At 43.2% G+C, this 15,697-nt stretch overlaps 1 protein-coding gene across 1 annotated transcript; it reads left to right on the plus strand.

Moving 5' to 3' along the window:
- LOC139650417 (DNA helicase B-like) lies at window positions 1-14,952 on the plus strand. Its single transcript, XM_071527083.1, has 12 exons — window positions 1-261; window positions 1,835-2,188; window positions 3,083-3,351; window positions 3,477-4,490; window positions 5,975-6,149; window positions 7,247-7,382; window positions 7,710-7,852; window positions 9,261-9,345; window positions 10,712-10,771; window positions 10,977-11,205; window positions 12,279-12,446; window positions 13,803-14,952. The coding sequence occupies exons 1-12, from the start codon at window positions 42-44 to the stop codon at window positions 14,325-14,327; spliced, it is 3,378 nt and encodes a 1,125-aa protein (XP_071383184.1). The 5' UTR covers window positions 1-41; the 3' UTR covers window positions 14,328-14,952.
- The last annotated feature ends 745 nt before the right edge of the window (window positions 14,953-15,697 follow it).

Raw genomic sequence — 15,697 nt, forward strand, 5'->3', positions numbered from 1 at the left:
TACACCGTTCTCCCGGGGAATGTACCGTGTAGGTTTTCGATATGTCAACAGCGAGGAGAGCGAGGTCAGCTCAAGAACTCACCCTTATAGGGTACATATTACCTGAGAAGAAAGTTTCCAGAGTGGAGGATGAAGCTGAAGAGTCTGAAGAGGAGGAGGAAGAGGAAGAAAAACAGCCTGATTTTCTGGATATGACCGAGATGAACAGTGTTTCCTCCGGGGGACAAATGCTCCAGTCCTCGGTTCCTCGGAAAAACAAAGGTCAGGATTGATTGTGCTTGGTGTTGTAGTAGTGATGTTATGTTGTTGTTGCGGTGGTGGTTTTGTTCTTTGTGTTGTATTGGTGGTTGTTTACCCCAGGTGCATGTTGTTGTAGTTATGGAGAGTACGTGACACTCAACTCCATCCAATATGTGGCAATTTAATGTGACGTTCATGTATATCGGCAAACGTACACCTCTTAAAACATGGCTCGAGAGTTTTTTTTAGTAACCGTTCGGATAAAGTCTTCAATTGGGCACAAATCCAATTTACGCCATCATTTTTTTTTTCCCGGTAAATTTTAAATGTGAACAACGTTGCCTGTTGCGGCTTCTCGGTGTCATACAAAGTGGTGGGCGGTAACGTGACGGTGACTAGTGCTAGCCATTGAGAGAAAGGGATTTTTTGTTCTTTCTCTCAGTGGCTCTGGTGTGACGCAGTTCTAAAAAGTCCTGCAGCAGTTAGGAAGAGAGCTGCAAAAAGTGCTGCAAACCCTAAAATAAGTGTATTAGGGGCTAATTCATAAAAACCGCTATTCTAAACCGAATGTTATGATGTCACTGAAATTATAAATTGGCCAGTGGTGATCGTCACCTGATGAAGACCTATCAAAACGTTGTAAGATATATAATATATGGGAGCATTGGCAGCAGCGTTCTTTCTTAAAGACTTTAGCTCTACTCCAGCACATGCTAAAAAGTTTATGGGATGTGCGCATGGTCATCTTCTCTTTTTTAATCATAAACTGAATCAAATCAGATGGAAATTGCCGTACACAACCGCAATCAAAGCCAGTGCGTGAGTCATATTTATTAAACATTTTCACGTTTCCAATGATAATTAATCTCATAGGACACACTGTGACTTCATCTTTTGATTTTTAAATAATTTACATTCATTTTCATTAGTTAACGTTCATTTCAGCATTATACCGTCTGAGTAGAACAGGTGGTATTTTTTACGGCGGGTTTTGAGCCCCTTAGTCTGAGTTTTAGTGTCCCATCATGGTCTAAAGCAATGATTCTCAACCTTTTTCATATCAAGGATCCCTAAGTTAGTACACATTAGGGCCATGCACCCCCATTTGTCTCTCGGACCCAAATATGAGAATATTTTTATTGTTAGATATGATTTTGTCCAGAATTCTATGACTATCTGTATTGTTGGCAAAGAGATAACAGTGAAACTATGATCAAAACAGCCATTCTTCTACATTCTGTAACTGTGTTAACTTCTTGTAAATGATATAATGGTGAAGTTTAACAATTCATCAATTTGCTGGGGACCCCCTGAAACCCCCTCAAGGACCCCAGGTGGTCCATGGACCCCATGTTGAGAACCACTGATTGACAACCAATCTAATGGCTGTTTCAGAAGCTTTTTCATTTGACAAGAATAAAATACTAAGGGGAAAGGGTGAATACTTGTAATCTTTGGTATAAAAAACCCCCAGAAAAACTGAATATTGGAACAAAATATCATTTATTTGCAGCTTTAATACATAGATATTAGTATCTGCCTTCAAAACCCCCCATCGGTTGCACCCTACTGATCTTGTTCCTATTGTGTACAGTTGAGTTCCAGGTCTTGTCTGGAGGAACCCACCAAGTGGAGGGAGGATTCGCTCTCAGGAGTCCTTGGTGGGAGGTGACATGTTCTGTCCGACGACAGAGGGACAAGCTGGTTGTGAAGGGGTATCCTTCCTACAAGCTACGCTCCGACCTGGACAGAGAAGGCTGGCGTCCTATTGTGTCCCTGTTTCTAGCTGCTTGCCAAATAGAACCAGAGTTTATTGCACAGTTCTTTGAGTGGTTGCCAAAAAATACAGATGTCTCCATTTGCAACCTGATGGAAGTCCTCGGTGAATTTTCAGAAGGGGCCAATGCAGGAGTTGCTCAGTACATTGCAGCCCGTCTGCCAGAATCAGGTTTGTTAACAACTATCTATAAGACCTGAGTGTTATGAATAAGATGGTTCCCAAATTAATAATACTGTGTTTTCTCTGTCTACATGAATGCTTGGTAATTGTAGCACTCCCTTCCCATGACAACTGATATTGAGGTGCCTCTCAGCAAGGCACTTAAACCCAAGCTGCACCAGTGGAGCTGCTCAGTGGTTTTACTGGGCAGCTCCCAAATGTGGATGTGTAAAGGTTAAATCATACTTCTGCGTTGACTGACGCCGTAGCTACGTCATCAGTACAGCGTAGACCAAAGAGGCTGCCGCCATAGTTTACGTGCACCTATCCAAAAATGTAACTGTCAGATGTCAGAAAATGGTGAAAAATGTTGTTATTTTTCTTAAAAAATTACTCAAACCAATTAATCGATTATCAAAATAGTTGGCGATTAATTTAATAGTTGACAACTAATCGATAATCGTTGCAGCTCTAGCTAGAACACAAGCTTCAGAGAATGTAAACACTACTTCTTCTGTTATTATTTCCGTGTTAACAAAGCACGGCACTGCCGTCTAGCGTTTCGGCCAATCAAGGACGCAGAACCATAAATGCTCGGACCATAGGCATTAGGCACCTACGCTGTTGCTACTGCGGCAATTCAGTGCACACATATAATTTACCCTTAACTGTGAATGTGAAGCAGGGTGGTGCTGAAAAAGAACGGCATGCTCAGAAAACCCCCTGTCTTGATAAAGGCTAAAAAGGGAATGAAGGGGTGTCCTGGTGACGTCCTGGGGTCAAATCCGGCCCAGGACCTTTGTTGCATGTCATCCTCCTCTCTCTAAGTCTTTCCTGTCTCAGGTTCATAGTTACCTCACATGTGGCTTGTACATCTTTAATACTGAATCTTTTCTGTTTCAGTTGCAGGGATGCAAGTGCATGCATCCTGTCTGTATCCTAATGTGATGAAATACCTGCCAACCCTGTTGCCTGGCCAGTTTGTTGAACTGCTTGGAAATGGCAAGAGAAGAAAGACTCTGCCAGCCACTCAGGCCACACAAGCTAGACAGGCTGCACTGCCCACACAACAAGAGGATGACGAGGAGGAAGAGGAGGGGGTGGACCTGAGCTCGCTGGCCAAATTGGAAGAAATCATAACAGATGATGTGTGGAAGCTGGGATTTAACTATGTAAGGTTCCAATATGTTTGCCAAATCTGCCAGCTACAAGTGCAACATCTTGTGTCAAGCCTCAGTGAAGGTATTTGTGTGTTCTTGTGCTCTTGATTTTCAATTTCTCTTTCTTTTCTCTTAAGCTTGTGTACAAGGAACTGAAACTGGTGCGCTGTGAGGCTCAGCTCAAGGCGTTCGTGGATTGCAGCCTGTTCCACAAAATCCCAGAGCTTCAGCGTAACGCCTTGCATGTGTACGAGCAGCTGAAGAAGCATTGCCATGGCACAGGCAGCACCTACATGGAGCTGAAGGGTCTTTGTGACGTCCTACTCCCGAAGATGTCTGACGTACAAGCCTGGAAAGCCATTCATTTCCTCAAGGAGCAGGGTGTAGTGGTGCGCGACAAACAGAGGGTGGCGCTGCAAAACTTTAAGGTATATGAGATGGGTATCGCCGAATGCTTGCGCTCCCTGGTGGAGTATGAGCCGTGGAAAATTCCTCTGAATGCCAGAGAGGTGCTGTGTGCAGATGCTGAGAAGAGGCTGATATTGGAGTCAGAGCAAGAAACAACTCGCCATGATGAAAATGCTGATTCTGAAGGCAACCCTTCAGTCCCAGACCCAACAAACATATCTGTTCCACTTGCTCACGGGGAAGAAATCCCTCTGATCCAATCAGAAGCTAACACTCACCCAGTCTCATCATCTGAGTCCTCAGAGCAGAGGGCTGGACCGGGCCAGGCAGCAGCAGACCAGGTCCTTCCCCCCATTGAGCTGGATACAGACCAGGTCCGGGCTGTAGAGATGATCTGTGCCAACCCAGTGACGGTCATCAGCGGTAAAGGCGGCTGTGGGAAGACCACAGTGGTCTGCCGGGTGTTCAAAGCTGCCATGCGGCAGCACAACTGCAACCAACAGGAGATCAAGAACGCCTGCATGGACTTTGAGAATGACACTGGAGGATCCCAGGAGTGGGACTACCCGCCAGGCTCACCCAGCCTCCTCACTCAGTCAGAGGAAAAGGACGAAGAGGAGAAGGAGAAGGACGGGAGCAGACCGATAACTAACGAAATGGAGATCCTGTTGACTGCTCCTACAGGCAGAGCTGCATCTCTACTGACCAAGAAGACTGGTTTCAAGGCATACACTCTACATCAGGTAGGGATTGGAGAGGCGGTATCTGAAAGCTACAATATGTTTTCTCCTTGAGACAGGAAGTGTATTGTTAGTCCCCCCAGTTGGTCAAGTTCCCACCCCAACAGGACAGTTCTCATCTAGCCTGAAACTGAGGTAACTGGCATCCGTAAAGCCCCCACAGGTGTTGAAGCAGACGCCGAATGCAGCCAATCTGCAATTACAAAAGCAACTCTGATGTTCACCATGTGTTTGAACATGTAGCTTTGCTCTTCTTTCTTTTCTTACTGCTTTCCTCCGTTGTTGATAGTGCTATGACTTCCCTGCTTCCCGGCTGGTCACTAGCCTCACCTTGATAGCTACAACCATCTCACTGATGGCCACGCTCATACAATACGCCCACAGCAAATGGTATACGCTCTGAAACATCCCAACATAATTGAAAAGGCAATTTCCGGTAAACAGATAGATCTAGGCATGAACACACAGGGTCACAGACACACAAAGACCCACAGAGACTGATAACGTAGAATATCCTATTTATTGTTATTTTCATGCCCAAAAAGTTGTATATTGCAGCTTTAATCTAGAGATACACCAGTATGGTTTTTTGAAGGCCAATACTAATATTTTTGTATTTAAACTGCCGATAACCAATATCTTTTGACAATATTCAATATGTTTCAATGTGACCATTTTCATGGCAAGAAATTCCAAGTAATCACTGTTTCCGCAATAATTCTTGTCAGGGTGCAAAAGCCACCAAAACAGCATTTAGACCATGGGACACTAAAACTCTCAATTGAAATCAAATAATAATCATAATAATAAAGACTCATTAAAATCAGCTTCCCTTAGACAACCAGTTCCACAATGAATATGTAAATGATCAAATTGCATCATATCCATCATATTGAAGGTGCACTACGCTGACTGAACCAATTCTCTTTTTAATAACGGACAATATTAGCAATCCCAAACAGTATAGTATATACAGTTTAACTGTACCTATTTAACAGTTCAGCTCGTCTTTCGTGGGCTTCCGTTAGTTATATGCTGAACAACAATGTATCCTGTGTCACATTTCTCTTTGAGAACCTAATGTTTACATGCATAGTATTCTGGATATTAAGCCATATTTAGGGTCATATAAGGGTCATTTTTTCCAATGGAAAATTTGGCCATTGTAACTAATTTGAACAATGTGCGATGAACAATATGGTTGCAATTTAATGATAAACTTGACAAAAGTCACAGGCTAACAACATTAGTTATAACTAATCGAGCATGTCCGGTCTTCACGAAACTTGTCTGTGTCTCTCTACCTTGTCTACCTTCTGTAATGTTTTCTCTGTCTTTTCAAAGTATGCTTGGACCCTGCTGCTGCTGCTGCTGGCCACATTATCTCATTTTGGTTTCTTACATTTGGGAGAGCTTCTCCAGGTTATTGTAAATGGTTGCATGTGAACACCTCAAAGGTTTTTCCTCTCTCTCTCTCATTCCCCTAGGTGCTGTGGAGTTTCATGCACAAGAAGGAAGATGAGAATGGCCATAAGAAGTGGATGTTCCAGGATGTTCGTGTTTTCGTGGTGGACGAAGGCAGCCTGGTGTGTGTCCAGCTCCTCCACTCCATCCTCACCATGCTAACCAAACACGCCCAGCTCAGGAAGTTCATCCTACTGGGTGAGCTCCAAAACACTGTAGCATTCACTACAACATTATGATTAACATTTCACTCGGTTTACAATCAAAGCAAACAGGGTTCAACCCATGCTTCTTTTTGAAGGCCAGTAACAATATTTTTGGATTGAGGCTTCTTATATTTTGATATATTAAAAAACTTGACATTTCACCATTTTAATGACGACTTACACAACATTTAGACCATGGGTCACTAAAACCCTGCCGCTACTAGTACTACTGCTATTAGTACTACTACTACTATTGCGGCTAGTACTAAATGGACTGCGACTACTATGACCACTATTGTTCCTGCTGCCACTACTGCTGCTACAACTAATACCACTACTGCTAGTGCTACTACTACTGCTACTGCTACTACTACTGCTACTGCTAGTGCTAGTGCTACTACTACTGCTACTACCACTGCTAGTGCTACTACTACCACTGTTAGTGCTACTACTACTGCTACTACTAATACTACCATCACTGCTACTGCTAGTGCTACTACTGCTACTACTACCACTGTTAGTGCTACTACTGCTACTACTACTACTACTACCACTACTACTACCACTGCTACTGCTACTACTACTACTACTACTACAGCTACTACTGCTGATGTCATCAGTGCTTGGTTGTCTGTGCACCACCTCAAGCTCAATCTTGCCTAGATGGAGCTACTCTTTCTCCCAGAGAAAGATCACCCTCACACAGACCTCTCCATCACCATTGAGAGCATCATTCTGTTGCCTTCTCCGACTGCCAAGAACCAACAACTGACAACCAACTGTCCTGCTCTGCCTACATTGCACATTGCTGTAGGTTCTCCCTCTATATCTGCAAAATTTGCCTGTTCCTTACAAGGGAAGCGGTACAACTCCTGGTCCAGGCACTTGTAATCTCCCGCCTGGACTACTGCAACGCTCTTCTGGCTGGGCTATCCCCCTCTGCCATCAGACCTTTACAGCACATTCAGAACGCTGCAGCCCGTCTGGTGGGGCTAGTTGGTTTAGATTTATTGTAATGTTCTGTTAGATATTGAATAAAGCTGACTGCTGAATGTATGTAAATCTTCCTTCTGTGTGTTTTTTGTGTAGGTGATATTAGGCAGCTTCCCAGTATCCAGCCTGGGAACACCCTACACGACCTGTTTCACAGTCTTGGGCCAGGGGCCATTGAGATGAGGACCAACCACCGAGCAGAGTCTCAACTTATTGTTGAAAATGCTACACTGTAAATATATACATTTTTCTGTTTAGCTTCCTTAAGGCCTAAGATTTAAAATGTTAACTATAATACTATCAAGTGTATTGCAATATGCAGTCTGTTTTTTGAGGGTGTTCAAATACCCTGACTACTATAATACTGTAAAGCAGTGATTCTCAACCTTTTTCATATCAAGGACCCTAATCTTTATCTTTGACCATTTTCATGCCTGAAACTAACACTTACAGGACTAGATCCTATGCTAAATAAAAGGACAATATCGGCAGACCCATATATCAGTCTAACCCTAGTTTAAGAGCATTGATTGACACACCTAATGTTTGTGTGTTTCAGGATCTCAGAAATGGGGATGAGACGCCGCAGGTATGGCCCTCTGAAGTTTGACGCCACAGTGGATCTGAATGAGTCCCACAGCATGCCGTCTGCTGACAAGAAGTTCATCCTCGTCCGTCTGCCGAGAGATGGGTCAGCTGACGGTCAGTATATCTACTGGGGTTCATTTTCACATCATTGGGAATGTAAGATTGACATTACCAGGATGCAGTGATGGCACATGTTGTAAGACAGTAAGGAATATAGCTGAATAGATTGTACCACAGAACTTGAATGGATAGAACGGTCTTTCCCATGCTGAATGGTTGCAGTGGCCGCCATTTTTATGTGTACCGTTTGGCTAAATTCTGTATGAACCGACTTATGGCAGTTGAATTAAGTTGTCAATCATGCCACCACTAGCTGGTTCTCTTTTACAAGTTGCAGTTGTCTTTAAAGGAATAGTTCAGCATTTTGAACCCTGGGCTCATGTTTTCCGTCATGATCCCTATTAGTAGAAACCATAACTTCACTAGCCGCCTGCTCCGCCTGTCCGGTAACACCGGGATGCCCCCTCCCACGCTACTGCAATAGAAACGTAGGGGCATACGCGCCAGTCTTTGAAAACTATTGCCACTTTTCCACCGCATGGTACCGGCTCAACTCGCCTCGCCTCTACTCACGTTTTTTGGTTTTCCATTGGGCAAGTACCAGGTGCCAGGTACCAGGTACCATATTACCTGGTACGTTTTTTTGGTAGCACCTCCGTCGAGGTTCCAAGCGAGCTGAGGCGATACCAAAAGGTTACGTGAAAACACTGCAGACTACTGATTGGTCAGAGAGAATCGTCATCGTGCGACACGGGACATATATGCTAACGTTAGCTACCAGGTTAGCTTACCCTCTTGCGTCACCTTTGAGCAACCAGAGAGCAGTCTTTTGTCTTGCTGCCTTCAGTCTCAGTCTTCATATCCTCCATTGTTGCTGTGCGTGTGTGTCGCGTTGAAAGTGACGCCACGGCAGTTTCATGCAGTGTCGCTAGCTGATGTCCATTAGCTGTTTGAAGTTAGCGAATGTTAACTTTTCTTTTCCACAAAGGGTGGGCTAAGCTCCATTAGTTTAATGGGTTGTATTAAGTTAAAGGTACCTGTTTGGTGATGCCTACCCAATAAGTTTGCTAATATGCTGATTTTGACAAGAAGCGCTAGCGACAGAAGCACAATCTTTGATTAAGCTACGTTAACCTTGTCGCAAACAGCAGCTTTCAGTTGAATTTTGACAGTTTGCTAAGCACTCGTGCAGCAGACACATCTGCACAGTTTTCAAGCAAGTGTAACACACTTAATGACCTTAATGCCCAGACTTGTGTTGTCACTATAGCAACAAACCTTTAAAATGCCATAGTTGCCATGTTATGCTGTACTAGCCAAATTACCATGACAAACAGTCGGACTGTTCTGTCCATTCAAGTTCTCTTGTTAGCCTTCATATAGAGTATGAAGACAGAATATACACTAAGTATGGTATGAGGCATGATTTACATACTGTACTGACTGCACATTTAATTTTCAGGTTTACAGAGGGCTGTCAAGTTACTGATAGACAAAGCTCCTGGACTGAAAGAGGATTCAACTTCCCAGTTCATTGCTTTCAAAAGGTTAGTCACTAGAGAAATGAGAGGACGATTGACTGCAAATAAGATGCATTGTGGACCCACTTACAGTTATTTTAAGTCACAATGAAACAGCATGAAACAGGATATTGGGGCGGGACATAACGCGGGGAGGGATTATTTTTTTAGGTGTATATTATGACATGGAAAATTGGCTAACAAGGTGAAGAAGTAAATTTATATTTCATTGTGAGTTTAAAGCTATATTATGTATAACTTGTTAATGGTAAAATTCTGCCTTATATTCAACAAATTAATGTGTTGGGTCTCACCCAGAGAAAATCCACCCAGCAGCGCTGCATGAAACCATGTAGTTTGTCCCATTCCAGCCCCTGTGTTTAAGAAAGACCAGTGTCAGGATGAGTTGTTGGCAAATAGGAAGTGATGTGTTTTACATATTAAAGGAATAGTTCACCCAAAAATGAAAATTCTGTCATTATCTACTCACCCCCATGCCAGCTGAAACTCGGGTGAAGTTTGTTAGTCCATACAGCAGGCCCTGAGCTGTTGCTGGTTGCTGGTGACCTGACTTCACGGTTAAAAAATTGACGGAAAATAACCATAAAATGGCTCCATGCAGCATAATCCAAGTCTCCAGAAGCCAAACCATCCTAAAGAAATCGCCACACTAGCTGTTATTTCAAAATACGTCACGTATGCGCGCACCCCGGCCTCGATAGGTAAGACTAGCTCGAATTAGCAGAAACAAAACTTCCGGTTTGGCCGTTTAGCCTTCAAAGTTTTCTGATTCCAATTTCAGTGATCAGGTTTGATCAACTCCGGATAAGCTGAGAATGAACTATGCGCGTTCACGGTGAATTTATAAAGCCATCCTCAATCGAGGACTGAAAATAGGATTAATGATGGATTCAGAGGTTAACAAGCAGAGCAGAGTGTCATATTTCACTCCGCCAAACAACAAATATTAAGCAGCATCTAGAGGGCAAGAGTTGGCATGGCAAAGAAAATTGCAGATAGAGTTAATGCGTGAGTTGACTATCAAGTTTAAGGCCTATTTTAGTCATTCAACATTTAACAGACCTCTGTAAACTAATGTTTAATAGGTCGGATGTAACCTATCGCCTGAATTCTTAATGAATTTTGCTGATTTTTATATTTAATTTAGGTGTAATCCAGGCAGCATGAAACACACTTGGTAACAAATTAAAATAAATCCTGGATTTCCGTGAATTCTGATTTAACGGATCTGGATATTTTGCCAATCCTGCTTTCTGGAATACCCCTCTGGCCAATGGTTTAGCCATTGGTATTAATAAACAATCCCATCATCATCATTTTATGCTGTGTAGCTGTGAAAACCTCACTTAATGCACCTTTAATTCTTTTACAGGATAGATGTTGCACTGATCAATGAGCTTTGCTGTAAGCATTACAGCAGTCACACAACTAGGTGAGTGACTAGCCACTTAAAACATCTGCATAACTACTACTTCTGACACCTGAATGATATCGTCCCCAGTACAAGAGTACTTCAGTTTTGATGCTGCTACCATTTCAGTGCTATCCATAATGTGCTGCGATCATGTCTTACAGTGTAGATTACAGTGTTTGTTCATTTTTGACAATAATCATACAATTATTTTCCTCAATGGCAGAAACCACAAAAACAAGCTGCTGTTTCAGCCTGGGGACAAAGTCTGTTGTACAAAGAATGGCTACATCCAAGTCGAAGAGAAGGTGGACGGAGAGAATGAGGAGGGGGGAGAGGAGAGGCGTGGCTTCATGCAATCCAACACGAATCATGAACAAAGTCAGAAAAAGAAGAAGGATAAGGAACAGGACAAACTGCGGCTCTGCAACGGAGAGATTTTCTTCATCCGAGAGGTCGGCATCATGGACAGTGGCTCTTCTTTCCCTGCTGTCTTTAACTTTGATCTCAGTATGAAACACTGCAAGTGAATGCAGGAATGTGATGAATGGTTAATACATAACCTCTTGCTTCCTTGAATAGCTGGACAAATCTCGGAACCCATCGTCTATCGGTCTGACGATTAGAGTAGACTCTGGGGGTGACGGCCAATATTTTGGGGTTTCCGGTGTAGCCAGCGGACATCCGGGCCAAGACTTCCTCTTCCGTGCGCCAGTCCGATTAGCAACTTGAGACGCGAGAATGGAGTTGGAGTTGAGAGACAATGTCTGCGACCGGATTGTTTCACAAGTTTTTTAGGTCCAGACGACATTTCGGCATATGCAACGTCGTCTCCGTGACCGGCGCACGGAAGAGGAAGTCTTGGCCCGGATGTCCGCTGGCTACACCGGAAACCCCAAAATATTGGCCGTCGCCCCCAGAGTCTAATCATCGTCAGACCGATAGACGACGGGTTCCGAGATTGTAGCTGGACCAATTTGGTTTTGAAGGCCGATACGGATACAGATATTTGTGGCTCTCCACCATGGTACATGTGAACAGTACATGATAGAAACTTCATACTTACACCACAGGTTCCCCCTATAGAGCAGATTATTTGATTAGATTTTGAGCACCTTGCTGCATAAATTTGTACGCGACAGTCTTTGAAAACTATGATAAACGTTGTTTTGCAAAACATCAAGCTTTCTGTCAATAGTTGTGTTCTATTTGGATAGGAACTATTTTTTCTGAAAGACACACCTTCTAAGCAGGAGTAAGCATCCATGAGAGCCAGAAGAATCCAAAAATAACTTGACAGAAAGCTTTTTTTTTTTTTTTTCCAAGATAACTGACACTGGTATGATTACACTGTAAGCGTAGTGTTTTGCAAAACAACGTTTATCATAGTTTTCAAAGACTGTCGCGTATGCCCCTAGGTTTCTATTGCAGTAGAGTAGGAGGGGGCCACCTGATTTCATTGACTGACAGATTTTTAACAAAAGGCCAATATCGATATCAAATGGATGTATTGGTGTTTCTCTGGCAGGACAGGACGGTGGAGGGGGAGCCTGGCTCTGCCGGGAGGCGTCCACGCACAAAACGCTATCTTACCCTGAATGACGGCAATGGACGTGTGCTAAAGGGGGACTACAGAGAACTGCAGAGGGAGTGCAGGCTGCAGCATGCCTGGGCTAGGACCATCCACACCTTCCAGGTACACTGACCAGACAGACCGAAAGCCACGTAATACAGAAACATAAGAGGAGAGGAAACTTTAATGACCCCCAAGGGGAAATTAGGTCATTGCAGCAGCAAATAGTCATAGGATACAGCATAGAAGAATAAAATATAAATAGAATATAACAAAATGAGGGTACACAAGAGATAATTTCAATACTAGAACATGTTAAAGACCCTATAGACAACTTTTTTGCTTTAACTTATCATTATGAAGTAAATGTTGATTGCACAGTGTAACGGCTATAGAATAATGACACCATTGGCATTTAGATTGGTTCCCTATAAGCCTCGCTTTCACTATGCAATTCTGTCTGCCACTCGGTACGATCTCCCGGGAGAATTAAGGCTCGATTTACGGCACAAAGGAAGTGCGTCATCCATTGCGCAACCCAAAGAGGAATAGAATAGTTTTCCCCGGTAGCTATTGGTAGCTATAGCGTTAGCCATGTTGCTAACGCTACTGCTAGCAGCCAGAAAACGAACCAGGAGCTACAAGGAAGCCAGGAAACAAACATCTATGTTTGTTTCTGGAACAAAAGAAACAAACAAGTTATCCATTGTCCGTTTGATAATCTAAACAAAGAACAGGTTTTCTTGCAGCGGCCTTTCTAAAATGAGCAGTGGTGAAAGTTACTATATTGTGTTATGATCAAGGAGTTGATAAGCAGACAGATGGTTTGTTCTATTGCACAGAGCTAGGCTCTAACAGAAAGTGATCCGGTTGTCTTTGCGACAGCGGCGCAAACAACAATACCACTTGGAAACACTAGGGGGGGACAACGGGGGGAAAGTTGAAAAGTTGTCTGTATCCACTTTAAATGAGTAGAAATGTTTAAGTGAAAGTATGAAAAGGTATGGATTCCAGCTTTAAGAGAAAACAACCTAAATAATAAAATAGCAGCCTAAATAATACGGGATTTATGGGGCTCTTTGTAATACAAATGTTTCCACCCCTTAAACCTGCAATAAGCGATATCAGACTTATAACCAATCCTGAAAATAATGTGTGCTATATGGAGATTTCATTGTAATGGCGGAATCGATGAGTTAACTTGTTAAACTGGTGAACTTGCTACCTACCTCTTCACTAGTCATTGTGGGACATGTAACCTCCATTTGTCCTTGGTAGGCCTCCGTAGTGCAGTCGCATTGATGTGTGTTATTTACAAATGTGCTGTGGTTTCTGTTGCCCACTAGTAGTCAGAAAAATAGCTTACTGCAGCAACATAGAGGCTCCACTACATGTCAATCATAAAATGTGATTTAGTATAACATGGATTTGCAATGTGTGAGAATTTTCATTTCTTTGTCATTGTTTTTAATGACTCAGGGCTCAGAGAGCGACACCATTGTCTATGTGCTGCAAGACGGCAGGGCCCAGAACTGGAAGCACGTCTACACGGCCGTAACGAGGGGTAAGAAGCGCGTCTATGTGGTGGCTGATGACGAAGGCATTGCATCGGCCATTAAGAGACCCGTAACCCAACGCCAAACCAGACTGGGAGGTCTGGTCAAGGAGGCGCTGGTGAATCCCTGCACTGCAGGACAGGAGCAGGACAGTCAGCCCAGCGGCAGCCAAACCCCGCCGAACACACCACACAAGACGGTCTGGTGCTTTCGTTCTCAACCGTCCACCCCTCTGTCCTCACACTCCCCCAGCAGATCCCAAACATCCCCTGCCCACTCCACACCACTGCTACCCAAGTGCTTGTGGAAGGCCAAGGGGGTTAAGGAGGAGGACAGCGAGGAGGAGAACCAGCCGAACGGTGCTGCGGCATCACCCGGCAACAAGAGGGCGCTCTCTGCTGAGGGTCTGGAAACCCCACGCAAACAGCTTCGGATGATGTCAGTCTAGCAGAAAAGAGTCCAAGTACTGTACTGTAGTTCAGACAAAGTGTGTTGTTGTGGAGCTTTTGTTGGCGTCTTCTGTTTCAGACGTCGTAGCATTCACCACTTGGCTGTTCCAAGGCAAGAGACTCTTTGCTCTAAGTTCAGAATTACCCTCTGAGAAAATTTTAAAGTCAAGTGCTGCACTGCTTCATATTGTGGAGTGTGTATTTGCTCTGTTTTTATTGTTTTCTAAAATATATGACACCAAGTTGCTATAAAATCCTAGTGTAAGTGCAATGGGATTCTCTTTGTCTTTGGTTGTCTTTTCCTGAGCCCTTATGAATTCTCCTTCACATCTTTCCTTGACCTCATGACGTTTTCCAACAAGGTCAAGGAAAAGTGGTTAGGAGTTAGGACGTATTTTTTTGACTATTCGACCGCAGCCTAGCGGGATGAGGGAACTTGACCAATTGTGGGGCGGAGGGTGGGACTAAGGCTGCAATCACAACTATAGCTGGTTTTCTATGCTCCGAACCATAGTGGAAGTTTACTTTGTTGGATTTAAGTATCTACAAATCATTTCTTCTGCAAAGTTGTACTAGAAAAATATATCCAAGAAAAAATTTTGATAAAATATTGTTAATAAAGTTTACAGCTTCTATTAAATTCATTCAGAATCTTTATTGTGAATTTAAATTTAGAACACAGGTGTGTGAATATTGTCTTTGAGTGTAAATTCCAACATGCAAGTTGTAAAGTATTTTGCTGAAAAACCATATTTATGGTTTCTGGCTAACATAATCCAGATGAAGATCCATTTTGGTCGAACAGCTGTATTGCAGAGCAGTGAGCAGTTACTTTTCTCTTTCCAGTGTCTTTCCTTCATATCCTCACTACAAGCTTTGCTTCATGAATACAATCCTCTCATAGTGTGTAATGCAACAGTGAAGGGAAACAATTCTAAATGACAGAACAGAACATTTTTCCTTCATCATTATTACTCAAGTTTTATCAGGTAGGCTTACAGTATAACCAATCCTCTTACTTTGTGTCTGAGGGTTCAGGTTCATTACTGAACTCTGGCGGATTGCCTTTAGACCGGTCACTCTTCATAGACAGACAGCTGGGTACTGGAGACTCTGCTCTCTGCCTGTGGTACTGACCTCTGGAAACAGAAATGTTTTATACATATCATTAGTTCTAGTAAAGACAGACAACAATGCATGTGATGTTGCATATTGTCACTTTTTCTGTCCATCTGGTTCCTCCATCTGGAGTTTTTGCTAAGGTGAACAGCTGGTTATGTTCATATCCTAATCTGCACTTTCACAATCTGCTCTGTGCCAGACTTTTGTTTGTACTGATCAGCTCTGTCCTTTGGCTGCTGATCACCTC

The sequence above is a fragment of the Centroberyx affinis genome, unplaced genomic scaffold, assembly GCF_046629955.1.
Source record: "Centroberyx affinis isolate AG114_WGS23_722 - 3 ecotype Tasmania unplaced genomic scaffold, CSIRO-AGI_Caff_v1 ptg001490l_1, whole genome shotgun sequence".
In the NCBI taxonomy this organism is placed as follows: Eukaryota; Metazoa; Chordata; class Actinopteri; order Beryciformes; family Berycidae; genus Centroberyx; species Centroberyx affinis.